Here is a 26,618-nt window from a genome sequence, read left to right as displayed (position 1 = left end):
ACCCGTATCCACGAGCTGCCGCTTCCACTTGTACAACGTGCACCACAACCGGCTATCCTGAACTGTACGCCACCTACACGTTAAGCTGGGCAGATGATTCGCATGAGTGCCGCAGGACAAGACGGGTACCTGTAGAAGTGTGCCTTGGGAGAGGCCAAGGACAAGCCGGGGGTAAGGTGGGGTGGCTGTGCGGCCCCAAGTGGGCTGTGCTGGTGGACTGTCGACGAACACACCGTTGTTTCGTGAACACAAGCTGTTCAGCCGGTTACATCATCGTGATTGTTCTATGTTTCTGTCTACCCCAATCTGATTGTTCTATTCGTAGATGCATCGAGGGATGCAGTGGGCCGGCGGTGAATGCTAGGTTGATGGATCCCAGAACCCGGTCAGTAGTGACTTTCTGACAGCCGCCGGCCTATCGTTGCACCTCTTCGCCTACCCCCGTTCCCCGCTGCTTTTCCTCTGCAAGCCCCGAGTCCCAGAGTGCCTTGGTCCCAGAGCCCCAGAGCCCCAGAGCCCCAAAGCTGTCCTGGAGGCTTAGACATCCTGTTCGAATTGCTGCCTTCCACGCCTTCCAACCTTGGCTTCGAGCTGTCGAACATCGACGGCCGCGCTAGAGAGATCACCCATCTGCACGTGTCTTGGCCGTGTCGAGGGGCAGGAACGTCGTAGCGATCCAACACCTCCATAAGTTTGACTACCTGCACCCTCTCGCTCAGCGCGCAAACATATCCGCCCGTCGCGTCTTACCTCAGCGCCCAGTGTCAATCTCACGCGCTCGACATCCACCTTTAGCTCGTCGCTACCAGCGCGGCAGGAGGCCGTATCAGGACCGGCGCATCGTGTACGCGCAGGGCAGCTTACTCCTCCGCAGTTCGTTTCAGATCCGCGCCCTGAAACACAGAAACAACTCCATCAGACCGTCTTGCGCAAGCGCTCCCGATTCTATTCTGAGACGGACGATTCCTCGAGCCGCCATAGCGGCGTCCACCGTCACGGCATCCGCTTGATCTTGCGCTGCGCCCCCACCGCTGACCGACAGGAGCTTCATCTGTGTTCCGACACTCAGCCTCGCCGCCCCGGCACCACCTGCATCGTGTACTCGACCGCCGAACACCAATCGACACTCCGCTTACGTCTGCTCCGCGGTGCACGGGCCAAACATACACGCCTGCTCCAGTTCGGCTCGTCGTCAGGGCTTCATGCCGCATACTCTAAGAAAAGACGTACAAGCAGACATCATGAACGGCCAGCAGCGGGGCAGGTCGCCGTCGGTGGGCAATCAGAATCGTATAAGACATACCCCATCACCATCGCCGCACCGCATCTATCAGCACAACTTATCCGGTCTTGGGTTGGATCAGTCGCTTGTCAATGACAGTAGTCGTTTCAACGGAACCTTCAACGGCCAGCCGAATCAGCCGAATCAGCCGAATCATACATCATTCGGTATCAACTCGCAGTACCTCGGCGCAAATCAGCCTCAGCAATTTTCCCAACAGGCGGGCGCTATAGATCAGAGCTTCTTCCATCCTCAAAGCGTACAGCCACACGGTTCTCCGAGTCCTCATTTCGGGCCGCAAGGCAACCTCTTCCAGCCCAATTTCTTGGACCTGGGAAACACGTCTGGAAGCAACGGAGCTTTCGGTCCACAGTTCCTCACAAGCAACAGCTTCAACCAAGACCAGCCTATCAACAACTCTCCCTACCTAGATCCGCATCTCCTCGACCTACAACCTCAGCCCAACCACGCGATTGATCCAGGAGATCTCATGAGTACGATGACGTCCACGCAAATGCACTCGCCAACGCCTCCTCACATGCTGCAGCCCGGCATGCGCCATGTTTCTGGCGGGAGTCCACACATCTCCCCCTCGCTACAACAAGCTGCCTTCACCTCTCCGAACCATTCGAGAAATACGTCCTTGTCTTTGGATCCGTCAAGCGCGGCATATCCGCAAGGACAGCTCGCACAGTGGGACAACTCGTTTCGGCAGCATCAACGAGCCCCATCCGACACATATTCTGACGTTTCCTCGTCAGCGCACCCCTCGCCGTACATGGGTAACAATGAGACCTTCGATATCAATGACAACCCGTCCCCATTACTGGGCCCTCAACAGGATCCTCTGTTGTTCCCGAGCCTCGACAATTTCGGTCAATTCTCCTTGAGTGAGAGCCACCCTCACAGAAGCCCTGGCCAAAGTCCGCACATCTCGCCGCGCCTGATGCCTCAGCCCACTCCGCCTACTTTCACAAACTCCAACGACTTCGGCCTGAGTCAGGCTATGAAACCGCCATTTGGCAGTCAGACTGGCGGGTTGGACTTATTCCCCGGTTCGGGCCAAGAGGCGTTCCCACAACTGACAAAGCACAATGGATCGATAGACCTAGGTCAAGCCGATCAAATGTCACCACCGGAAATCAGCATTGACTTCGCGCCCCCATCGCGGCAACCCAGCTTCGAGCCACCCAAAGAGCCAGCCCGCGAGAATGCACTGAGTCCGCCGGAGAGAAGTAAGTTGCGAGCACGTTACGTACAGCTCGAATGCACTAACACCAGCTCAGGTCGCAGCCGCAACCGCATGCGCGCAAAGTCCGACCCCTTCATCCCCTCTCGTCCCTCCACCCCCGGCTCCGACCCCTCTAACACGCTCTCCCCCAACGCCGCAAAGCATACCTCGCGCTCGCCCTCGCCCTCCTCAAAGGGCTCTCGCCGATCTTCGACCTCCAGCATCCCGCACCGCGACTACATCCTCGACCTCGCGGCCTCGCGTCCCGCCTCCAGCGCTTCAGGCGACCCCTCCGCATCCCCGAACCGCCGCAGCCAGAAACACCCTGCAACCTTCCAATGCACCCTCTGCCCGAAGCGCTTCACGCGCGCCTATAACCTACGCTCCCACCTCCGCACCCACACAGACGAGAGGCCTTTCGTTTGCAATGTCTGCGGCAAGGCGTTCGCGCGCCAGCACGACCGTAAGCGCCACGAGGGCTTGCACTCGGGCGAGAAGAAGTTTGTGTGCAGAGGGCAGCTCAAGGACGGGAATAGTTGGGGCTGTGGGCGCCGGTTTGCGCGCGCGGATGCGCTGGGCCGCCATTTCAGGTCCGAGGCTGGGCGCGTGTGTATACGCCCGCTACTGGACGAGGAGGCGCGGGATAAGGGGTGGGAGTTGGGAGAGCAGCAGCAGATGCAGCAGCAGCAGCAGCAAGCCGGCATGGACACGGATATGCTTGGCGCTGGCCAAATCGCCCAGCCGCAGGGCGGGTTGGGCATGCAGATGTCGCAGGACCCCCAGCAGGCGGGCTTCGGCGCGCCGTTTCAGCAGTCCTCGGCGTCGTATGCGGGGACTGCGGGTCCGGTTTATGGGCTACCGGCCGCGCTGCTGGCGCAGTACCCCGCGCTCGCGGGGCTCCAGTGGGATGCGCTGGGGGGCGATGAGGGTGACGATGGGGGCAGGAGCAGTTTTGATGCGAGCAGTGGCGGGGAGAGGTGGGACGATGAGGAGGACTTTGGCGCTGGTGGACAGCCGTTGGGGTACACGAGTGATTATGGGTACTGAGGCCGAGGGCTGGATGTTTTGGGGGAGGGGAGGGTGATTCTTTCTTGGGAGGATTCTGAGGATTTTGGGGCGTTTACGATATCACGAATTCTTGTTTGATACCACTCTTTGCTGCCGGAGGGTTTGTCTTCTATTCTTCTATTGATAGGTCGGGATATGGGTGGCGTTCAGGATGGGCTATGCATACTGGGAGATGTCAGCGCGAGGGACGTTCGTTGTGGATTCTTCGGGGCGTCTGCACAGCGTCGTTGTTATAGACTGGTTGCAATCTGCTTTCAAGGTACCATGATCTGCTATGGAATCCCATGTCCTATCCCACGAGCTCCTGCCGCGTCCATGCTCCCATCCCTACGGCTCTCCAAGTACAAGGGTACTTACGAACGCGAGTCAAGTCTGGCTCGTGCAAGTTTCTGATGGAGTCATGGAGCTCTCTCTCTCTCCACGAGCTGTCTCTATTACGGCGCTGGACTTCAGCACGACCTCTGGAAGTCGCCGCCATTGGAGGTACGTCGAGCGATCTAGATCGGGACTGTAACTCGGGCTGGGTTTCTAATTTGCTAGGGCGCCGTGTAGGAGACGAGACCAGCCTCGCGATTTTCAACTTCCAAGTATTTCACTGAACTAGCCAGCCGTTCTAACGGGGACATATCACTACACCCTGGACCTCCGATTGAGAACCCCAACTCCGTTCTTGTAGACACTGTTCCTTCTGTCAATATAGTCCTCGTGTACATATCGCTATCCAGCTGTTGATCAGCAGCTTTCCGCTCCGCAGTGAGACTTCGCCGCTCAGTTCCACCCTCGCGTCATTACCACACATGCGACACGCACGCAGCATCTTCACTCTCCCCAGCGCCCTCGTACTCCTCCTCGTCACCGTGCCGCCATGTCCCGTAGCCTCAGAACCGTCGTGGCCGTATAACCTACCAGCTGACGCAAAATACTTTCCAGAAGATGAAGTCGACGTCAAGAGGAAGGCTAAGGTCATGGAGCGGCTTGCGAGTGAGACTCCCATTGGTGTTCGGAAGATGAGTGGAGACGAGGGCGAGATGTTCTCCTTGGATTACTGGCAGTTTGATGGAGCTGGGCTTGCGGACGAGAGCGGAGGGCTGAAGGTTGCGGACAAGCAGTTGCTGCGGCGAGCAACGCAAGAAAGTGACCGTGAAGGATATGGGAACAGTTCGCTGGCATACCAATACCTTCCGCCCTTCCTGCTCCACTCTGAGCAGCCGCTGCAGTACGAGCACCCCTTCCGGTTCCTTCCACGCAACGGCCTTCGGGGACGAGACTTTCAGTGCCCCACCGGCACGAGCAGTTGTGCGGCAATTAGCCGGCCGAACAGCTGCTGCGCTACTGGAGAGACTTGCGTTATAGTAACAGATACCGGGTTGGGCGACGTTGGGTGCTGCCCTGCTGGAACAAGCTGTTCAGGATCCGTATCAACGTGCGACACTGCCAACGGCTATACCAGCTGTCCCGGTAGCTCAAACGGAGGATGCTGCATACCGAATTATGCTTGCGAGGATGTTGGCTGTAAGTGTGCTTCTAGTGCTCGAGTCCAGTCCTTGGAAGTTCCAGGCCGCTAAATTGAGCGCATGTAGGCATTATCAGCGGCACCAGAACCGTCACGACTACACTACCCGTAGCCACTTCAACCATCAGACCATCAACATCACCCACCTCTAGGCCGTCATCAAGCGCGACCTCCCCCTCGGCCACGCCAACAACCTCGAGCCCTCCCTCAATCACACCAATCCCCACAACCGCCCCCATCATCGTCCAAAGCCCCTTAATCTGCACCCCCGGCTTCCAATCCTGCCCCCAAAGCCTCGGCGGCGGCTGCTGCCCCACCGACCGCGCCTGCGGCTCCCCCAGCTGTCCTCCGCTCTCCACCATTCCAACCGCCACGGCCGCCGCGCCCGTCCGCCCAACCTCCGGCACCAGTTCCGAGGCCGATGACACCGTCGTCCCCGTTACTCCGTCCACTGCTGCGAACACCGCGACGATATCCACCGCTGCCGGGTCTGCCGGACCCTGTCCAACGGGCTACTACATGTGCTCGGCGTACTACCTAGGCGGTTGCTGCCAGGTAGGCAGGGACTGCGCACAGACCTCGTGTCCGCCCTCGCCGGGCACCGTGGTCGTGAGCAACGGCGTTACGGTCGCCGCGCCCGCGGGTGCTACCGTTGCTGCTGCGAGTGTGCCTGCGGGTTCGAGCAGCAGCGGCGCTACGACGGGAATCACCAGTTCGGCCGCAGCCAGCGCGGGCGCGGGGAGCTGTGCCACGGGGTGGTATAGCTGTGCGGCGGATAGGGGAGGCGGGTGCTGTCCTAGTGGGTACAACTGTGCGGAGAACTGTGTTGCGACGGTTAGTGGGGCGGGGAGCGTGGGGAAGCTGGCGCCTGTGAGCGCTGGGACAGGTCTACGCGCCTGGTGGTGGGGGTTTTGTGTCGCTGGAGTGGTCGCTGGTTTCGGCATGGTTGTGCTCTAGCGCATCTGGTGCGAGCTGTATAGATGGGAAGGAAGAGGTTGTCGGTCATGGACATGTTGAAACGGGTTGAAATGTGCATACGGCTGGACCATTGACGACCAATTTTCAGTGAGCGGAAATATCGCCTGCTTCGATGCTTGTCTAGTCTTACCAGAATTATCAAGGTTATCTCGCCATAATTACTATCAGGAGCGGACTTGACCACACGAGATACCCCGCAGCAATGACATCAAAAATTCCTCTTACTTGGACGTTCTGGCAGCGTCATATCAAGGTCAGATGGACAGAATTGTGAAGTCTTACTCGTAATTTATGGAACTGGAAAGCTTTATTAAGAAGACATCTCCTAACTTCTTTTGTGGTATTGTAGTGAATCTCCTTTGCAAGGTATCCGAAGCGTATTCGGCCCTTCAGCGTAGCAAGATATGCAGACCACTGGCGCACGTATCTACCTTTCCAATGCGCAGCGCTCCATGCACCAGGGCTCGACGGTATCAGAAACCAGCGCCTGTAAATGCCGCGCCCTATGTAGCCATCCAATCCATTTCGATTCCTCCGCAGTTCTCACTCCTCCATCGCGTCAGTCACAACGCTCTCTTCATCGTCCCCATCGAATCCACCCGGCGTCATCCGCTCGCTGCCCTCCTCCAGCTCCTCACCATATCCATCCCCGTCCACCTCCTCAGCAGCCTCCTCTTCATCGCCGTCCTCCTCATCCTCCTCGTCCTCCCTATCTCTATTGTCAACCCCCTCCCCCATCCTCTCCCTCTCCGCCTCCCTTCTCCGCGCCTCCGCCTCCGCCTCATCATGCAAACTTTTGATCGCCGCTTTGCTGCACACTTCGTACCAGTGCTCGAGCCTACACCGCTCGAGATACTCCTCCAGCATCTCATCATCGAGCGCATTATCCGCCGCGATGGGCTCGCGCAGCTCCTCTGCCGGGAAACGTTCCCGCAGCGCGGGCGCGTTCGGGTCGCAGCCTGCGCCGAGCACGTGCGCGGGTTGGAGGGCTCGGATTGTTGTTGTTTTGTCCCAGAGTGCTGTAGGGTTGTTAGTGGAGACCATGGGCCGAGGTGGGCATTGGGTGGGCAAGGGATATATTTACCGATTTTGAAGCCCTCCTTCAGCGTCCAGAAGAGCGCTGTGTCTGCCACTTCCCGCTCTATGACCTCCCCAGATTTGCCCACGGTATTGTTGATGGCAGCCCAGTCGTCGCGAATGAAGCAGCGTTTCCAGATAAGCTTGAGCGTCGCATCTCCACTACTCGCAGTTATAGAAGAGGAGGCGGCGCAGTGGTATTCAAGCGCCTGCAGCGCCAGCAAGAATTCCTTGCCGCGAATGTCAACGGCACCAGGCTCGAGCGCCTCGGTATAAGTCTGGTCCATAAGGGTGAGCACGTCAATCAGGAGGTCGGCAGACACCGCACGGTGAGACAGGAGCTCCTCAAAGCCGCGGCGGAGGAGCTGCTGGTGCGCTGGCTTGTCATGGACAATATCTTTGCCGTAGGTGTCCATGAGGAGCTCGACGGCGCTTTCCGCGTCCAGGGCGCCGTGAACGGTGGGTTGGATATGGGCGTGGAGCTGTTCTTGAACTTTTGTGAGGCGCAATTGGTGTGTGGTTTGGTGCTGAAGCGAGGCCAGGTTTCCGCTGGAAGGTTTCTGGCTGTTCTCGGCTGCGGCAAGGAGAGAGAGCTTCGCGAGGGATAACTCGATTTTCTTACACCAAGCGTTCGGCTCTTGGTTACGAGCAACGTCCAGCAAGGCCGAGCCTGCTTCGGCGAAGTTCTTCTCACCGGTCACTTCGTTGATCCAGCGGAGCTTTGCGCGGCTGCGGTTCGCACGCAGGAACTTCGTGAGGTGAGATTGGGAAAATGTGGTTTCTTCGAACAGCGCCCCGCCTCGATTTTCATGGATGTAGCTGGAGTATAGTGCATCTGCCCAGTCGTCACCAAATACAGCGAAATATCTCTTGATGCGCGCCCCTAAGACCCTTGCTTTTTTCTCCTGCTCAAGTGTCTCCAACTTCCCAGGCGTAGCCTGTACTAGAAACTCGTTGAGGAATGCTGTCTCATTGTGCACTAACTTTACAAGCGTAGGCATGTCGCGCAGTTTCTCAGCCAAATCCATAGCTTGAGAAACCTGGCCAAGCTTGAGCAGTCGAGTAATCTGCACTGGACGTACTTTCTCCTCGAAGTGCAGCTTGATATCGCGGCCTTGAGCTCGTAATGCTTCGTCCTCGTGCGCGAGGCACCACCGGTAACGTTCGATGTGTGTCAGGCAGCAAAGCTTGACAAGCTGGTGATTCGGTTTGGCGACCTCTCTTGCGATTTCCGCCTCAGATGAGTCCAGTTGTACTTTCTCGTATGTCTCGACGGGCAAGTCTCGAGAAAAATCAACCAGCTTGGTTAGAGAGTTAACAATGTTGTATGTCGACGTCCAGAACTCCGGCAGGCCTTCAAAGCCAGATTCCAATACGCCGTCATCTATCTTCTCCTGCTCCAGACCGTACAGGTCGAGATGGCTTTTGCGGAACTGGAAAGCCGTTTCCAGTGCAACGACGTATAGATCGACGGCTTCTTTAGTCAAGATGAGAATGCTCATGCGGTCTTTTACGCCCTCATCGAAGAGCTCCTGGATGGCATGGTAAGCCCACGGGAGAAGGATGTTGATATTCGATAGATCCTTAACGAACCACTGCCGGACTGGATCCAGTTCGCCCATCTCTGGGTCAAGAGGAGTCTTGTAGCGCTCGTGCATGAACTCCACCACCTCGGTGAGTAGTTTCCTCTGCTTGATGTCCCTCGTCTTCAGGCTCTCGTCGTATGTTTTCCAAATGCCGCGCGCGGCAGCCACCTTCTCGGCATCCCATAGGAGCTGCCATTTGGTGTCTCGATCCAGGGAACCGGGATAGTGCTGCTTCAGATGCGAAGCCAACGTTCGAAGCGCGTCTGCCCTCACGCCAAGCTGCTCATCCATAGACATCGTTACGAGTGGTATGAACTCCGACCTAGAGGCCAGAATCCCCTTGCTGACTTCTACAGCTGCCTTTCGCACTTCCTCTTTAGAGAACTCGAAGACCGGCCGGCTGGAGAAATCCATCACGTTTTCAGGGATCGCGCTGAAGAATATTGCTTGCTCAATCTTGCTTTTCGCAGTCACCCTGGCACGGTTTGCATCCTTGCCGTCCGTGGGAGGCTTGAACGCTGCTACGCGTAGGATGTCCGGTGAGTCCGTGAACACTATACAACTTGAGGTTTTGCTCTTGCCATGAGGACCCTCAACAGCGCACCCAGTGAACTCTACCTTCGCGTCGTCACGTAGGTACACGGTGTCCTGGTAGGGCGGTAACGGCTTCACAGATTCTGGATTCGCGGTGCGGACTGCAAGGGAGACGATGACAATCGCGCGGTCGAAGAGCACTAAAGCGGTATGCCCAGGGTGCGGTACCAGAAGTCTCGGCTTCCAACCGGAACCTTCGCCGCCATGCTGTTTGTATGTATGAAGAGGGATAACTCGCTCTACGTTGGCCGTGTCTCCTGTGAATACCACTTCAACCAGTGCGTAGTCTGCCTTTGCGCCGCCAGGAGTCGCAACGAGCGCGATCACTCCAAGACTTTGGCGAGCGTTGACCAGGGCGACCTCCGTGCTTTTACTCGTCGGGCCAAGCAGCATGGTGAAGTCAAGAATTTTGGTGTTTTCAAGTTGGCCGCCCATTTCCGGCACGGTGCCTTGCTTCAGAGAGTCGGTGATCACGCTGCGGGCATTGACTTTGCCCTTGTACACGGGCTGGCCGGACCAGCTTAGTTCCCACAGTTCGAAAGATCCAGTCCCAGTAGCCGAAACTACCTCCATCTGCCCTTTTGTCGGTGACGGTCGCACTCGGACCGCCGCAACATCGCCTTGAAAGGTTGAGCCAGAGAACCAACCACCGAGCCAGCCTCCTCCGTTTGTTCCTTGACCGGACAAGAATTGTACGTTGATGTGGGGCCGACCTTGCGAGTCTCGAAGTGTGAGTTGCGCAATCCGCCCGCTGCTGTATAGCAGGACGAAGCCCGCTCGGTCCGCGTCAACAATCTCGGTGACGGTCTCGTTCCGGTTCATCAGCGCTGCGGAGCCTTCAATGCCCGGACGCCGCTGCTGGAACAGGCTGAGCGATTCTGCGCTGTCCACATTTTCCCAGTAGGTGATCCTGCCAGAGACCGGCATAACTACAACTAGTCCTACATCGCGGGGTGGGCCGGTGGTGACGACAGAGCCTAGCGGTAGCGGATCGGTACGCTTGGAGGGATGAGGGAGTGTCAGGATGTGAGGAGTGGGTGATGGAACGGGGGAGGTGTAGTCCCAGACGAAGGCATGTTCGTGCGTTAGTGCAAGCGCGTAGGGCGTAGAAGGCAAGGAAGATGCTCGAAAGCTCTCTGGATTCAGATGTTAGCATAAATGCGAAGATCGATCCTTGTGGAGACCAACCAGACTTGAGACCGCGGAGGCGCTCTGGCACCCCTGGCAGCTGTTTTACGGTATAGTTGGCAGTCTTGGTCTACAGATCATCAGCAAGCCAGCGCATCACGATCGGTAGGAGCCCAGTAGAGCAAAGGCGCATACGAAGGTGGTGCCGCCGTCGCCTTTCTCTCCCCTCTTGACCAGACTTGATATCCTCTTCTCCCGCACAGGGATGCTGTGAGACCGCAGCGTAGGGACCGCATCTTTTGCGCCATGGCTAGCATGCCCGTTCATTCCATGGCTGCCGTTCGCCGTTGTGGGCGCATCGAAAAGGTCATCTGAGAGCTTGCTCCGTTTCCTCTGGCGCTGCTGTCTGGTGCTGTCCGAATCGTACTGCCGCTGGCGCCTTCGAGGATTTCGTGAGGAGGCATTTTGCACGCTTGGGAGAGCGGCATCGGGCGAGAACATATTGGTGATCGTCGGGGTGCAAGAGCGCGTCGCGAGTCGAGTCGATCGATGGCAGTCAGTAGTCAGAGCTTTGTTGATGCTGATTTCTGGAGCTGGAGCTTCCGCCGGTTGATTTTCGGTAGAGCGGAGCCTTCACGACTTTCCGGAACCCTTGAAGCTCTAGCATCCTCATCACGGTGCTTATCACGCCTCGAAGCTCGCTCGTAGCGTACAGAGAGTCTACCGCCTTTACTGCAGATTCCGTAAGGATGTCTAGGTCACGTCACTGGCTCGGCGATCAGGAGTCAGGTGCTCAAATCACGAGGAGCTTAGATGTTCCGGCAGCTGAAATCTCCCGTGTCAGATGGATGTCTTTCAAGAACTAGTGAATGCTCCCAGTAAGACACAAAATGACTTGGGACTTATTAGCATTGCTGTAAGAGTCATATTTGTCAACTCAAGATGCATCCATTGATCAAGCCTGTGCTGATGCCGCAGCAATCCCTCCATAACCATCTGGGGTTACTCGAGCTAAACCGGAGGCTCCGCCTAGCTCCACACCTTAGCCACAACAGACGGTGGCCTCATTGACTCCGTTCGCGTCGTTACCGTTGATAATCTCGCCTAGAGCCACCTTTTGCACTCCCCAATCGCACAGGAACTTGCCCAAAAACGCCCCGAGAAAGATCGAGATGATGATGTAGCCGTTGTAGTACATGGCCAACAGCATGATGATGTAGGCTACGCCGAATTGAGCCATATGGATGAGCGAACGTATAACTTGCTGCAATGGAGTTGGCCGGAAGACCACGTACGTCGGCTCTCTGGTGCAGGTCTCTGGAGAGCCCGGAGTCTTGGATTCTGCGGTTCGGGCGGCCACGTGTCGTTGGAATTGACGAAGCATCGCGGCGTCGTATTCCTTTCCAAGGCGGCGCAAGAGTTCGAGAGCGACGACAAGGAAGGCGACTCCAATGCAAGACACGGCGAACATGCCATTGGAGGTGATATGCCAGGTGCGAGAGATAAAGCCTGTGTAGGAATGTAAGGAACGGAAGCGTGGTGGGAAGAGAGGTGGAGGACGTGAAAGCCAAAGGAGAGTGGCTGGAGCACAACTACTTACACGCGTCGATGGTATACCAATTCCACAGCATCTAAAGAGAGACTCATCAGCTTGCTAGCATCAAATAGGAACGCCTACGGTGCGACAAAGCACGTACCGAGATCTTGCACGTTGACGCACCGCCGCTCATTGACATGCTACCCATCGAATGACCGGCGGCTGATGTCGTAGCAGCAGCAGCAGTTGCAATTGTAGTCGATGGAGCCATGGACATACTCATTGAAGCGCTCATGGTGGAGAATCCAGGTGAGACGTGGCAGATGAAGTTGGTGAGGGTGCCGGAAAAAGCAGAGCCAAGAGACAGTGAGAGCGTAAGACGTGTGTCAAGTGGAGTTTGCTGAGCGTCTCTCAAACGCAAAGATGAAGTCGTTGGCTGTGGTCAAAGAAGAAGAGGTGGCAGCTTGTGAAAAGTCCCGTCACAAGAACTATGCGGTAGATAACCTCGAGCAGGTTTTGCAGAGAAACACCTTCTCGTAGTTCACGCGAAAGTCGACGGTCATGAGTTCGAGGGCGCCTGCATATGAGCGGGAAAGCCACAGCTTCTTTTTGGCTGCAGCCATTCCGCTTGTCGTACGACATGTGCAAACGGTGTTGGGTCCAGAGAGTTGAGAGAAAACTTGCTCATTCAGGCTCATGCTTCTTGGCGTTGCGGCAAGCCGCCGCAGGGCTTGCATAAATACCCGGCAAGCGGGCATGGAAGATCAAACCACGTCCAGAAAACGGTGAAGATCTTGCATGAGCTGGTTTCTTTCTGTATCGAGCCAATGGAAACTTTCTCGAACCCGCGTATCGACTTGACTACAAGGAAGGTGAGATAGGCAAAGCGCACTGCAGGTCTTATTTACTCTAAGGTATCTCCATTGCATCTTTGGTCCTACATACTCCTTTAATCAGTGCCCCATCCCCACCTCAGTATACAAGCAGTCCTTCTGGTTTCCTTGAGATGTCATCCTCTTTTGCAGCCTCGAAGATGCTGGTTGATCGGGCGCACATCCAAAACTTCAGCGACGCAGGATCTTTGGAGCCGCACTGGGGCTACGCTTTCCGCGTGGTACCATGCACCAACGACGCAGGATCTTGCGAATACCTCGACAGCGTCTACTGGAGCCACGATGTCTCAATGCTGTACTCGTTCATACTATGGGCGGTCATCGGCGGCATACTATTCGTCTGGTGCCTTGGAAGACACTTTATCCCATCTAGACGGTCAGACGCAACAGCCCTTGGGGGGGAGAGCGAACGGCCAACGGTACGGCAGACCGGGCTATACCGTCTCACGAGATCAGCCAAGGTTACAGCCCGCCATTATCTCCTTCCGGAGAGCATGGTAAGAATTTTCGGCCGCACAACCCGCCTCCAAATCCTGGTCTTGGCGATACTGGCCGGCTATCTCCTTATCTTTTCCTTCATTGGTATCGTCTACAAGAGATGGATCACCCCAGTGAAGAACATGCCTGGCGTCTACAACACCCGCAGCGGTCTTGGACCGTGGTCAAACCGAGTGGGAGTCTTGGCATTCGCTCTGACGCCCTTGTCCGTTATGCTTTCGAGCCGGGAGTCGCTTCTTTCCCTTATCACTGGGATCCCATACCAGCACTTCAACTTCCTGCACCGCTGGCTTGGCTACATCATTTTCCTGCAATCAGCCTTCCACACGCTCGGCTGGACCATCATAGAAGCTAGGCTCTACCAACCCCAACCGAAGATCTGGGACGGATTCATCTCGCAGCTGTACATGATCTGGGGCGTCATCGCCATGATCTTCTTGTGCTTCCTCTTCGTCTTCAGCACTCGGTGGGCTATTAGATTCACCGGTTACGAGTTCTTCCGGAAGGCTCATTACATCGTGGCCATGTTGTACCTCGGCGCATGCTGGGGTCACTGGGTCCAGCTTAACTGCTGGATGATTGCATCACTCGCGGTGTGGTTTCTCGACCGTGGAATCCGACTTGTGCGCACCGCATTGATCCATTACGACTATCTTCCTGGAAGTACCTCCGTTATGGGCTTTCGCAGCGCAACCGCGGCTGTCACTCTATTCCCCGATGACAGCCATGGCGATGTTGTTCGACTGGACTTCAATCACAACCACGACGCCTGGAATATTGGACAGCACTTCTTCGTTTGCTTTCCCGAGTTGACCATATCACAATCGCATCCTTTCACTCCATGCAGCGTGCCTGGGACGAGCACTAAAGGCCAACGGCATTCGTATATTCTCCGCAGCAAGAAAGGCGCGACTCGGAAACTGGCGGAATTGGCTCGGAGAAAACTGGAGGGGACGGAGAAAGAGGCCACAACTGATACACCAGCCACGACGTCTGTGATTCTTGCCGGACCTTACGGACAGTCCCTTGTTGGTGGTCTGGCCGCAGCTTCTGAAATCAACGTTCTCTGCGTTGCGGGCGGTACGGGCGTGACGTTCGTTCTTCCGGTACTGATGAGCCTCGTCTCTGGGGCTCATCCTCCGTCTGGTAGGACGATCGAGTTCATATGGGCAATACGAAGGAAGAACGACATGCTTTGGATCCAGGATGAGCTTAATACCCTGGAACTGGCCACTAAGACCTCGAATCTGAAGATCTCTATCTTTGTAACACGGGAAGATGACACCCATGGTAAGAACAACAAAGCTGCTGATTCAGTCGATGCCTTGAAGAACGAGTTCGTGACGATTGAGGAGAGGAAGTCGCAATCGGACACCTCATCTCATGGTCAAAACACTGAAATTGAGGTTGCATCACCTCCATCCTCCTCAGTCTCATCTCCTGACCACATCAACGAAGACGCCTCGCGCTCTTCATCTTTCGCTATCCACCATGCTCGTGTTCCAGCGGTTTCTAACCCATCGACCAGTCGTCCTGACATCGCGGCTTTGGTTAAAGGCTTCGTCTCTAGCACTGTCCGCGGGCCCACTCGTGTCTTTGCCAGTGGACCAGGAGGCATGGTTTCTGATCTTCGAAATGCGGTTGCGGCTTGCAACTCTGCGGGGAAGGTGTGGAAAGGGGATGGGAGATACGACGTCAAGCTTGTCAATGATGATCGATTGGAATGGTAGTCGCATGTACAGGATGACCGGGAGCGGGCGGTCGTGGTCTTCCGCTCTTACCAAAGTGAGAGCGACAGGAGTCTTCAGCTTGCCTTCCCTTGAGAAGACGGTCCAGTATCGATGGCAAACCAAATACTACTCCCCAAACTCTTTCAAAACACTCACGTTCCATGTGCCTCGCTTGTGATTCTGAAATGCAACACTGAAGGCGCGGTGAGATTGGGAGCCCGTCTCATTGTATTGTATTCAGTAGCGTCGTCCAGTAGCCTCATCGGCTTCGAGACTACGTCCTGCTACTCGTGGAGCTGTGAGCCTCTCTCGATGCCATGTTACAGTGAAGTTGAGGTGTTGATAACCGCAAGCTGGGCGACAACAGAATGCTGATGCTGATTGCACTAGTCGAAGACAAAATTTGACTTGAGCGACTGCTGCTTTTCGCGCTGTGGAATACTGGGCACAAACGCTACGATTCACGTCACTATCGCGAAGTAGAGGAACACTACTCTGTTTTGCCCAGCAGGCAGTCTCTCAACCTAGCATCGCATCACCAGCCTGCTTGACCGCCTCCACTACCTGGGCCACTATCCCCCTCCCCGCCGCCGCCCTCTGAATACACTCCGCCGTCCGTTCTGGCATACTCAAGAAAGGACTGTGACTGGCATCCAACCTCTCGACCTCAAACACCGCGCCTTCCAGCTTCGCATCGTGCACCATCTTCTCCTGGGCTGCCAGCGGAATCGCGTTATCTTTCTCACACAAGATATATGTGTTCTCCACATCCTTCCACGCCGCGTACGTCAACCTACTATGAAAGGTTCCCTTCGCATGTGGCTTCAACTTCTCCGTCCACCCTAGAGCAGCGTTGGCGGGAAGGTCGTTATAAAACCTCTCTTCCGCAGTGTCCGGGTATAGAACGTCTCCTTCCGCCCGTATCCACGGCGGCAGCTCTCCGCCCAGCATGTCCATCAGGTTCTTGCCCTCCGCCGCGACGAAGCTGCACATGTGGACGAGCTTGACGACGCCGGTCTTCTCGTCGGCGGCGCTGCGGGCGGACTTGGTCAGGCCGCGCATGGCTTCGTTGCCGGGAAAGCCGCCGTACGAGTGGAAGACCATGATCACATCCGTCTCCTGATTGAGCGCATCCTCGACAGCCTTGCGAATGACGGCGACGTCGGGACCAAATGAGTCTGGCGGCGGATCGGTGCCTACGGAAGGGAGGCTGATGAGCACGGTTTGATAGCCCGCAGACTGGAGGTGGGCGGCAACTTCTCTGAAGCCCTCGGGGCCTGTAGGGGACGGTATTAGTGTGTGATTATAGTAAAGGATAGAGGGGAGAGAAGTACCGTGCCACGCGCCAGGGACGAAGACGATCGTAGGTTTCGCGGTCAGGGCTGCCATGTTTAAAGTCTTGATTTCGGAAGTCGGGGGCTCTCTGACGCTATAATGGATATCTGAAGCTGTCGCGGAAGCCCTTACTCTACCTTATGAAGGATGGCATAACCCCACTCACCACTAATGAGAGAGCTGCCGGCGATGGTGGGGAGCTTCCCATGTTGAAAGCAGCTCGGAGGTGAGGAAGCTCCGCAGCTTGGCACGCGTGTGACAAGAATGCGCGGACTCCATAACCGCGAAGCAGTAAACCACAACGTAAATAATCAGTTATATAGCTTTCGACATGTCAATTGGGGGCTATTATAGCTTCTCGTCTTAGTATTTTATATCTAAGAACATGCGCACGCTACTCAGGATTGATATAACCTAGTTATCGATTTCATTTTGCAGCAGCTTCTGGGTTTGCTGTCTATAGAGTCCGCGCATTATTGTCACCCGCGTGCTTGGCTAGCACATGCTTCGCGGGCGGAGCGGCCGTCTGGAGTGAACATCAACAACCCCCCTATTTCGTCCTTTCTTCTCCGCCTTCCTGCCGAACTCCTCATAGTGTTCTACCACGCAGGCTTATTAGACAAGCTCTGCCTCGCCCTTTCGTGCCAAACTCTCCTACGCATCTCCGCCTTCGCATCTCTAAAGGTCCCCTCGCAACCTAAGCGTCGCCCTCCAGGTTCCTGCCCACTAATAGAAGAGGTGCTGAAGCGTGTCAAGCCTGTAGACGCGCGTGGAAAGCCGAAGAGGAGCTGGGGCCTCTGTGTCGATTGCATGCGGTATTGTCCCACGAGGAAGAGTTACTGGAATACAAAGCAAGTGAATGGTAGCAACAAGGCCGCTTGGGACATGGCAGTAAAGTGCTGGAATACGAAGTATTCTCTACAATGCCTCCAGTGTTGGCAAGAGGAGAGGCAACACGTTGATGCACTTAGCGAAGAAGAAACGCACACAACGTTAATCGAGCAGCCAGAAAAGCGAATAAGTACTGTGGAACACATATAAAGTCCCTCCCTACGTGGCGAGAAGCCCACCGTGCCGAGAAATATAAGGGGTACTTTGACTTCAAGCAACTCGAAATCTGTGCGCGCGTTAATATTTATTATAATTCTATAGAAGTCGTGTGCTGTAGCTACTCTTAAACATCCAGGACGCCTCCTACCTAAAAATTACGCTCGCATCGTCGCCTTCACGCCTGATTTACAAAGAGCCTTCTTCTGTAGCACAACAGTGTTCCTTCCCCACAGCCAGGATTACCAAGGTGAGTTGCTGATCGCTTCCGTTGACTCTACACTCATACAGACGATTTGATGAAGGAGAAAAAGATGTGAGAAGATACTAATTGCGGGCGAACCCTATCAACACGTTCATGATCTGATACCTCAGCTTCGCGACGCGTTGTCAACAAATAAAATGACCAAAACAGCAACAAAAAATCGAACCCCGTACGAATTGAACTCGATTCGACGTCGGTCGAACGCATGGTGTTTTACGCGACGCGAAGCTCTGGTTAGGAGCCTACGCCAACAACCCCTGTAGGCCCACTTGTTCCCCCATAGATTGAATTTTCCAAATCATTCTCGTTCTCCATGAGGTCAATGTATCTCTGTAGGCTGTGATACTCCAGTCCAACATTCTCCCCAAGAGGAGTAACACACTTCCCGTAGGTGTTTTTTGGGCCTTTTGGCGGGTTCTTCTTGCTCTTGTAATAAGGCAATCTGCAGAAGTACCACACTCCACTTATAGGAATGGCAAATATACTTAAACCATAGAGCATTCCCAAGGCTCCTAGCCCAGCTGTGCCCCACTTGCACTTCTCGATGATGCCAACTTTACCGTTTTCTTCGGTGGTGACAGATGGTTCTCGGCTTCCGAGCTTCGTGATGAATCTCTTCTCTCCGACGCAGCTCCAGTCACCCCACCAGTTCAGCGGTCTCAGGTACCATTTCGAAGCACACCAAGAAAAGCACTGGGGAATCATATCTCGTTCGTGAGATATACTCCATGACTGATGACGATCCATCTTTGTACTGAAATAACTTGCGAAAGCGGCCGTTCCAACGGGAGGTGAGCCGAAGGTAACATGGTACATTGTCGCGTTCGGGTATTCCTTCAGCTCTTCAGCGATATCGAGCGCGGCGAAACTGGGAATCAAATCAGCCGAGGCCAAGATAGTAGACTCCAAAACAGAACCGAACTATACCTCGACACGGCCCCTCCAAGAGAATGTCCCACCACGTAGACGTCCGTCTTTCTGCCGTTTGTTTCTTTAAGCGCTTTCCTAACACTGTGCAAGACGCTTTCTTTGCTCGAAACACATCCTTCTCGATTATATCCTGCAAAGCCCTCTGGTGAGGCCCAGAGAGACCAGAACCCAAGGTGGACATGACCACCATTTAGCTCGTTTGGGGGTTCGTTGGGCCTAGTCATCCAGTCCCCAGCGACGGTTCGAGGCCACGTAAAGAACCGGCGAGCCCACCCAGTCCTCTCCAAGATCAAAGAACCCCAGTACGCGTACCACTTCCAGACTGTACCCTTTCGGTAAGGGATTCGTATGACCATTGCATCGTAATAGAAGTCAGAGAATCCATACTTGGATGATGGTGTCAATTTGTTTGTGATCCATGTGGGAAATCTCGAAACCAAAGATTCTTGCAAGGCCTCTTCAGCACTTCATGTTAGTCTGATGCGCACACAGTCTAGAATCTATCGGCGTGGTCTAGAATACGTACCATTCTCGTGAAACCATCTACCAGAACCGGTTGAATCATTCCAGGTTCCTCTGAACCCCATGATTATCCTATCAATGACTTCTTCTACTTCCACTCCTGACCTCTCCTCTCCCACCACGGGGCGTTCTATTGCATCGCCTTCCAATGCCTCTCTTTGCACTGCTTTTACATTCGCCGCCTCTCGGTCTACCTCCTCTCCTCCTACTGTCCCCGTTTCTTTATTGCCGTCAGCCCGTCCTACCCCTGTCTCTGGTTTCCCCTTAATATGACAGAAATACGCGTACGATCGAAACCATTTGGGTTGACTTGACTTGGGTATAAACCAAGAGTGACTGTAATACCTCTGGAAGTCAAGGATGGGTCCAAGCGCGGTAACCTGGGTATGAAGTTCTTCGAGCAGTTTCGTTTTTGCTACTTCGTCATTGTTCTTCCTCGATGATAGTTTCAATGCTGGGTTCCCCGAAGTGTAGGCAAACTTCGCTAGGCGAGCGCAGAGTTTGATGATCTGAAAATTTGGTCGAAGGGTGCTTTGAGCCATGAGGTCTGTGTGAGACATCATGAACAATCAAAAGATTATGTGCGAACGAAACGGGAGTTGCCATGAGCCGGGTGAGCTCAAGTGTGAATATTTAGGAAGACAAAAAACGGGGTAACAAGGCAGTTGAAGTAGGCTCGTGATAAACGCCCAGGAATTTCCAGCATAAGCTCCTCCAGCACTCCCTTCCAATGACGCCGTAACCGGTCATCAGTGGTGGATGGTCAGCGAATAACGTGGAACCTGAGCGGTGGTAACAACCAGGCTGAGCGCTCAACAATACAGTACAACGCTAAGGCTGCTACCAAAACTCAGCTCCTCTCATGCATGCGTAAAGCTGATGGCGTGATCAATGAACGAGTGAATCTTGCCCGATTTGGGTGGTCGTCGACATGGAACTTCCCGACTCTAAAGCCGGCTGAGGTGCTATAGGCTGAAAAGGATGTAGTCAGCTGGCGCATCGTAACAGCCCATACCCATAGGGTGCATAGCCATAATAGAAAACACACACACTGTAGGCTGAAGTTAAAGGTGGCTGCACATCTCAGCCGCAACCCCGCTCCTGCCTACAACAAGTTCCTAGCTGTTTGGAATGATTTGCCATCTAATATAGCCACCATATGTAGGGAGGATAGCCGGAACGGGTCGGCCAATCAAGGTCACAGCTTGACACACAACAGGCTGCGCTGGACGGGATGTTGATAGCCCTCGTCAGCACAACCCAATAAGCCATCCGAAGCTTTCTGAAGACAATCTCAGCTCACGCTCCAAGCTAAGGGAAAGAACTTACTCTTAGCACATTAGGAATTACTAGGCACAGTAGCTATTAACTATTAGATACATTGTAGTAGTATAGGTCAAGAGATAGAATAAAGCTAAGAGATCTCGAACTTACATTCCCACGTTGTGAAGCATTTAGCGTATGATCACGTCTTTGAGAGCTGTACGCTCGATTGTTCTTGAGGAACTATCGGAGTCCTGAAAACGAACGACGAACGCCATGCGCTGAGATCCATCGGCGATGCACCGTTCAGCCCAGGCGCCTGAAACGCCTTCAGCTTCAGCTTCCTGCGCTCTCTGCACATCGGCCAATCAATCTAGCATGGGCAGCAATCGACGACCTAGGCCCGCAGTCTTTATCGACAAGGCATCTGTCGATCACTAGCGACTGTTTACACTTGCATCAACCAGCACGAACGCCTTCAAGGCGCGGGTTCGGAAGTGATGTCCGGTCCGTGCGGGCATTTTGAGTGCTTGTATCGGACATCACTTTTGAGGTTCCCAAGTCGGTGTGCTTAGCCAGTCTCGTGGAGGCTACTGCCACTTCAGCCTCTAGCACTGCCATATCAGATTAACACTCATTGTATGCAGTAGACAGCATGTATAAATATCAAGTGTATAATCTCAACAGAAGACAACAGCAACAAAAGCAATCATTCAGACGTGAAAGCATTAGAGCGCTTCCTTTGCTCTTGATTCAATTTCATTCTTCTGTTGCTTCCAGCACCCTTTCTCGGCATTCAATACTGAGTTCACATCAAGCCCTCAAATCAGCATCTCCTTCATTCTCTTTCTCCCTTTCCGTCGCAAGTTTCCGGATTTTAACCATGAAGTCCACAATCTTCATCTCAATTCTCCTTCTCGCGGTCTCAGTCCTCAGTGCCCCTGCCGCTACCCGGGTTTTCCTTCCCCGTTCCGACCTAAACAGAACGGCAGCATTCACTTCTTCACCGACAGAAACAATCGCACCGTCGCTCCAAGTCCGCTGGAAATCCAGGGACGGCTCCAAATTCGCCTCCAACGACCGCGGCGGCCACCTCCTCAACAACCCTAATGAAAAAGTCCACACAGCCGTCTACTTCAACCTCTCCTCGGAGCAAGCCAGGCTAGGGAAGACCTGCAGACTAGTCTTCCGCCTGTCGATGGACGACTGGGCAATCAGCCAGTCGCCCGTTACCCCACCGCAGTTCGACCTTTACCGGCTCAATGGGTGCCTCAATGACAAGTACAGCTGGAACAACAAGGTGCTCCGTGGTGCCCATGCGGGGATTTTGACGCCGGTGAAGGGTGCCGCTGCGGACTAGCGGAGCGTGGATATGAGCGCCGATACGATGATCCCGGAAATGGGAGCTGCGCCTACGTTTACTTGTGAGGCGGGTGAGTATAGTTTTGAGATGATCGCTCGTCCTAGTGTCAACATTGGGTGGACGAGTGGAAGGGGAAGCGGATTGAGCATCGAAACTTATGGGTAGGTTGTGTGTCTGCTTGGTTGTCATTCATCGCAATGAGGAATTGCGGGAGTTTTAAAGCGACGGGCTGGCGGTTATGTGTTGCATTTTCGGAATTTATCTAGCTCGCATATTGTTTTTATACTACGCATAGCGCATGGAGTGTCTTTAAGGTTCTGAGTTTTAGAACTAAATTTAAATATCGGTCGCACACATTGCTCCACGGCCGGCCATAAATGTGTATCTAATACTTCGCGCTGCTTACGCCCGAGGAGGCAGAGATCGGAGGACTCGGGGTACTAGGCCTTCACCTAGCGTGATTATACACTACATCGGCGGACTTGTAGAGATATCGGAATTACGCGGTATTCTATCTATTAGCGTGTGCCATCTCTTCTCTTGCAAACAAGTGCGAAGCTACAGGCGAGACATTTGCATATCATCGACCTTTTGTTATCGTGAACTCGGTTTTAGCACTTATATTATTACAGTTTAAACTTAATGTTCCTCCCGGCGCTACCTGCGTGTGCTTGTTTACACCTATGCAAAAGACCCTGCAGTAGACATGAAGATGCTAATACCCTCGTGAACTTCATATCGGCACTCGCTTGAGTGTAAATAGCTCGAAGGCTGTAAAGCAGCGCCGAGTCCTTCTAGCTTCACGATTAGGTATCTTCGTGGCACTAAGGATACGCCTTCTCAAAGCCGATGGATGCGGCGAATTCACCTTGACCGATCATATCCGAATATCGACCACAAAACCGTCCCCTACGCAATGCTGTCTCATACTTAGCTACGTGGTAAAGATGAATCCACGTTTCAGGACGTGAAAAGGGGACCGGGCAAGAGTAAGAAGGGCTATGACAAGATTCGTTTCTGCGGAGAACAAGCAAATTTGCACTAGGTTTGCGGGTTTTTGAACTGGAAGAGGTAAAAACTAGAGGGAAAAAACTAAGGAGAAGGAGTCTAACTACTTGGTGCTTAAGTATTCGAAAGAGTCTACTACATGATTCAACGGGAGAGCAACTCCTAACTTGCATCCTACATGCCAATCGGGGGCAGTCTGGCTCCCGCTCCTCCCACTCGTCACGGAGACAAGCCAGACTCGGTAGTGAGGCTTGTATACTTAGGCGGGTTGTCCGCTTTCGTCGCAAAGCTGTATCTTTCCTCCAGCCACCGTTTTCCCACCTCTTGATGCATCATCTTCACTCTTGCGGTCCACGCCGGCAATCCCGACTCCAGCCGGCAGCACATGTACATGAAGATTGCCGCTTTCAGCTCTTTCTCAAGCCCCTTTGGCACTCGAAGGGGTTTGTTTGATTTAGGGTGCCGTTCCTTGAGTGCCTCCACTGGAATGAATGTGTTCATCATGTCCGAAAGCTCGCGCAGCCTGTCGGTCTCTACTTTGGGGACTGCAGAGGCATCAAAAAGGAGTCGGCTCCGTTGTTCAAGATCGGCTCCCATGGATTCGCGCTCATCGTTCAAATAGAATACAGGGATCCCGTTCAGTCCGGCGCCCTCTATAAAGCCGGAGCGGTGGCCGATGACGCAAATTTGGTCGCCATACCTTTCGCACAGGGCCGTCCATATACTAAGTATCTTGACTTGTACAGGAAGCTGGTCGACCTGGAAGTCACGAAAGTTTTCCCAAAATTCGAAGACTTCTTTGGAGGAGGGCTCAGCGCTGTCGGAGTCCTTGGGGGGAGCTTCCCAGGGACGAGATATGAAAGACACGTGAAAATCTGCCGGACTTCTGTTTTTGGTATGATTATCCACTTTCTTGGAGCGAATAGACAATCTTTTGACAAGTACCGCACGTGCCGCATTTTTCAAATGACTGTAGCTTTTGTGCTCCCGATCACGGTCTCTGTTTGCAGCCTGAGCGGCTTCCAGGTCTTCCTCGGCACCTTGATCAGCTTTAGCGTGCGGATGGAGACGTTTTCTAGCCTGGTCTCTTAGTTTGAGACCCTCAGAGTGGTTGAAATCTCCGTACAGCTGCTTGTCAGTTAGAAACGGAGATGCTTTTAAAGGGGTCGAGTTTCTTTGGCAAGACATACGATGACATGCGTAAACCGACGAGGTCGACACTCAACGCGACCATCGGATGAGAGGCAGAGTCTGTTCGCCTCTCTTAGAGAATCCAAGACATGGCCCAAGTTATCGCTGTCTATTACACGTCCATTTAGGCTCCCCGTGACCGGGGTGCGACGAACATGTATGACAGCCACTATTCCGACCTCATCTCGCTTCGGCATACCATTGTATGGATGACCTTCCTCCCTCTGGGTCTTGGGTTTCCCAAATTGTTTCGTGAGGCGGAAGTATCGATTCAGCCAGTACTTCGCTGCATATGCGGGGCAGAGGTAGGGCGTGCCGGGTGCCAGCTTAGACTCCCAAGGCTTGACATGCTCTTCCACTTGCAGTCCCAGGGACGCCCTAATCAGACAGAAGAGACTAGGTTGGTCATGGTAAGCTCCATCTTTGTTGTGTGTTTGGTTATTTGCTGCTCTAAAAGCAGCAGCGATGATACGAGTCGCTCTTTTTTTGGGGTCAGTCCCTTTTCCTTTGCTGGTTTGTTGATAGTTAAAGTTCTGCTCCTGGGAACGCGGATTACTCGGGTACCAGGCAAAAAGATCTTTTGTGTCCTGGATCCATCTTTGCTTGCTGGCATCATTTGGGTAAGATTTGTAAGTGACTCGGACCTGGAGAGAAGTGCGATCCTGGAGAGAAGTGCGATCCTGGAGAGTAGTGCGATCCAGAAGGAGTTAACAGATTAAGAGATGATAAGCTTCGCCGAACTATCCACTCTCTAGCTTAAACTCAAACAGCTTCTCTACTAAAGGGTCCACCACTAAGTGCTATAGTCGCACGTTTTAATGTAGCAGAAGCCTTCTAACGTCTCTAGATTCTATATTCCATCCTTTATTAAGACGGGCTGTATCGATCGGGATCGTAGGACCGCTCCTAGGCTATATAGCTCGAGGGGCTTGCAGACAGACATAAGTCGCATAACGACTCCATACGCCGTAGATGAAGCATAGCTCGCATTCTAATTAATCGGTATCTCCCTTACTATAGTGTCGCTTGTAGTAAGAGCTGCCTAGGATTATATATACGCACACTATTTTCCTCAATTGCGGCTTCACGGCGTTATATAGCTACTCCAAGATAAGCTTCTCGAGTTAGAGGGGGAATAGTACTATATGCGGCGGGGATAACAAAGTAGTCTGTGAAGGAATAAAGAGCGAGTAGACTAGAGGAAAGACTCGGGACGAGTCGTCTAACTAGTACTATATAACTAACTAACTAACTGACTAACTAACTAACTAACCAACTAACTAACTAACTAACTAACTAACTAACACTTCCATGCCGATTTCATTTAAGGGTTTAACTCAATTAACCGACCCTCCTATTAGCTACTTTCTACTATCACCCTACTCGCACTAACTACCTGCGTCTATACTAACACTAACACTAACTACTCGCCCCCCGCGTAATAACACAATCTCCTGCCTCCGGATTTCTATACTACTAGGACTATCCGTAGAAGCCTTCGTCTACTAACCCTTCTAACTAACTAACTAAATTAATTATAACTATACTAACGCGAATACGAACCTAGACGCATCTAGTAATAGCTATATATTACTAGACTACTCTACGCGTCCTTCTATCTCTATATATTCTATCTATAACCTATTACCTATATCTTTCCTTAACTTCCTATTAATAGTACTATAGATCTATTTAACTATATACTAGACTTTAAGGTTCTTATCTATTATCTATATCGCCGCGCTATTACTCTAAAAACTATTAAGGCTCACTGACTTAAGTATTATCGCCGCTATATAGTATTATAGCTATAGCCTACTACTACTATTAACATGCTACTAGTAATCCTCTAAGTATAGTATTCTCTTACTAATTTTAAGTTAGCTTTCTTTTAGCTTTTAGCTTTCTTCTCTCTTACTATTCTAGATATTCTAATTTTTAAGAATAGCTTACTATACCTAGAATACCACTATATAGTGCGTACTAAGAACTCTACTCAAAAGCACCTCTATATCTAGTATATAGTAGGCTTCGGCCGTAGAGGCCGGCTCCTAGTATATATTAAGAATATAGTTACTAAGCTCCTACTATACTCTATCTACTATTAGCATCTCTTTACAGCTAGCTATAGTAGCGGCTACTTTACTATAGTATCGCCCACCTAGTAGTAGTAGTAGAAGAATAATAAGAAGATAGATATCTAGTATAGGTAGTAGAAGACTTAGGTAATCTCTCTAGTAGATTTAATTAAGGTCTAGATAGACTAGAAGCTAGTAAGAGGCCTTACTAATACTAAGATTGAAAATAGTATAATCTAGAAGAGTTCCGCTAGAATAGAGGTATTTCTTTAGCTTAAGATAATCTAGCAGCCCTACTATCTATATAGCTATAGTATAGTAGATATCGCGTAGCTTGCTAAGGCTTGTAACTCTACTAGTAAGCTAGCCCTGTACCTATAGGTTCGAGAATCGGGTGCCGATTCCTATACAAAATCACCCCTGCACGGAACTTGCCGTTTCAGAATGGGACCCTATTCTAAAAGGCGCTGTACCTATAAGTTCGAGAATCGGGTGCCGATT

At 53.0% G+C, this 26,618-nt stretch overlaps 8 protein-coding genes across 8 annotated transcripts; 4 read left to right on the top strand and 4 right to left on the bottom strand.

The window, feature by feature from the left end:
- Positions 1 to 2,060: 2,060 nt before the first annotated feature.
- W97_08085 (uncharacterized protein) lies at positions 2,061 to 3,560 on the top strand (the record flags this gene model as incomplete). The annotated part of the gene is made up of 2 exons (XM_007785954.1): positions 2,061 to 2,517; positions 2,569 to 3,560. 2 exons carry the CDS (start codon positions 2,061 to 2,063, stop codon positions 3,558 to 3,560), a joined length of 1,449 nt encoding a protein of 482 aa, XP_007784144.1.
- An 818-nt stretch (positions 3,561 to 4,378) lies between these two features.
- Positions 4,379 to 6,051, top strand: W97_08084 (uncharacterized protein; the record flags this gene model as incomplete). The annotated part of the gene is made up of 2 exons (XM_007785953.1): positions 4,379 to 5,093; positions 5,162 to 6,051. 2 exons carry the CDS (start codon positions 4,379 to 4,381, stop codon positions 6,049 to 6,051), a joined length of 1,605 nt encoding a protein of 534 aa, XP_007784143.1.
- A 564-nt stretch (positions 6,052 to 6,615) lies between these two features.
- Positions 6,616 to 10,958, bottom strand: W97_08083 (uncharacterized protein; the record flags this gene model as incomplete). Its single annotated transcript, XM_007785952.1, has 4 exons — positions 6,616 to 7,091; positions 7,157 to 10,465; positions 10,518 to 10,587; positions 10,653 to 10,958. 4 exons carry the CDS (start codon positions 10,956 to 10,958, stop codon positions 6,616 to 6,618), a joined length of 4,161 nt encoding a protein of 1,386 aa, XP_007784142.1.
- A 541-nt stretch (positions 10,959 to 11,499) lies between these two features.
- Positions 11,500 to 12,289, bottom strand: W97_08082 (uncharacterized protein; the record flags this gene model as incomplete). The annotated part of the gene is made up of 3 exons (XM_007785951.1): positions 11,500 to 11,966; positions 12,058 to 12,088; positions 12,155 to 12,289. 3 exons carry the CDS (start codon positions 12,287 to 12,289, stop codon positions 11,500 to 11,502), a joined length of 633 nt encoding a protein of 210 aa, XP_007784141.1.
- A 711-nt stretch (positions 12,290 to 13,000) lies between these two features.
- Positions 13,001 to 15,115, top strand: W97_08081 (uncharacterized protein; the record flags this gene model as incomplete). The annotated part of the gene is made up of 1 exon (XM_007785950.1): positions 13,001 to 15,115. One exon carries the CDS (start codon positions 13,001 to 13,003, stop codon positions 15,113 to 15,115), a length of 2,115 nt encoding a protein of 704 aa, XP_007784140.1.
- A 519-nt stretch (positions 15,116 to 15,634) lies between these two features.
- On the bottom strand, positions 15,635 to 16,504 carry W97_08080 (uncharacterized protein; the record flags this gene model as incomplete). The annotated part of the gene is made up of 2 exons (XM_007785949.1): positions 15,635 to 16,392; positions 16,450 to 16,504. 2 exons carry the CDS (start codon positions 16,502 to 16,504, stop codon positions 15,635 to 15,637), a joined length of 813 nt encoding a protein of 270 aa, XP_007784139.1.
- Positions 16,505 to 17,996: 1,492 nt separating this feature from the next.
- On the bottom strand, positions 17,997 to 19,774 carry W97_08079 (uncharacterized protein; the record flags this gene model as incomplete). The annotated part of the gene is made up of 3 exons (XM_007785948.1): positions 17,997 to 18,630; positions 18,690 to 19,149; positions 19,219 to 19,774. 3 exons carry the CDS (start codon positions 19,772 to 19,774, stop codon positions 17,997 to 17,999), a joined length of 1,650 nt encoding a protein of 549 aa, XP_007784138.1.
- Positions 19,775 to 21,360: 1,586 nt separating this feature from the next.
- Positions 21,361 to 21,837, top strand: W97_08078 (uncharacterized protein; the record flags this gene model as incomplete). Its single annotated transcript, XM_007785947.1, has 1 exon — positions 21,361 to 21,837. The coding sequence occupies one exon, from the start codon at positions 21,361 to 21,363 to the stop codon at positions 21,835 to 21,837; it is 477 nt and encodes a 158-aa protein (XP_007784137.1).
- Positions 21,838 to 26,618: the final 4,781 nt, after the last annotated feature.

Source organism: Coniosporium apollinis (assembly GCF_000281105.1).
Source record: "Coniosporium apollinis CBS 100218 chromosome Unknown supercont1.49, whole genome shotgun sequence".
Classification (NCBI taxonomy): Eukaryota; Fungi; Ascomycota; class Dothideomycetes; genus Coniosporium; species Coniosporium apollinis.
Note: the sequence above shows the minus strand (reverse complement) of the source record. Positions and strands in the feature narration are given on the sequence as shown.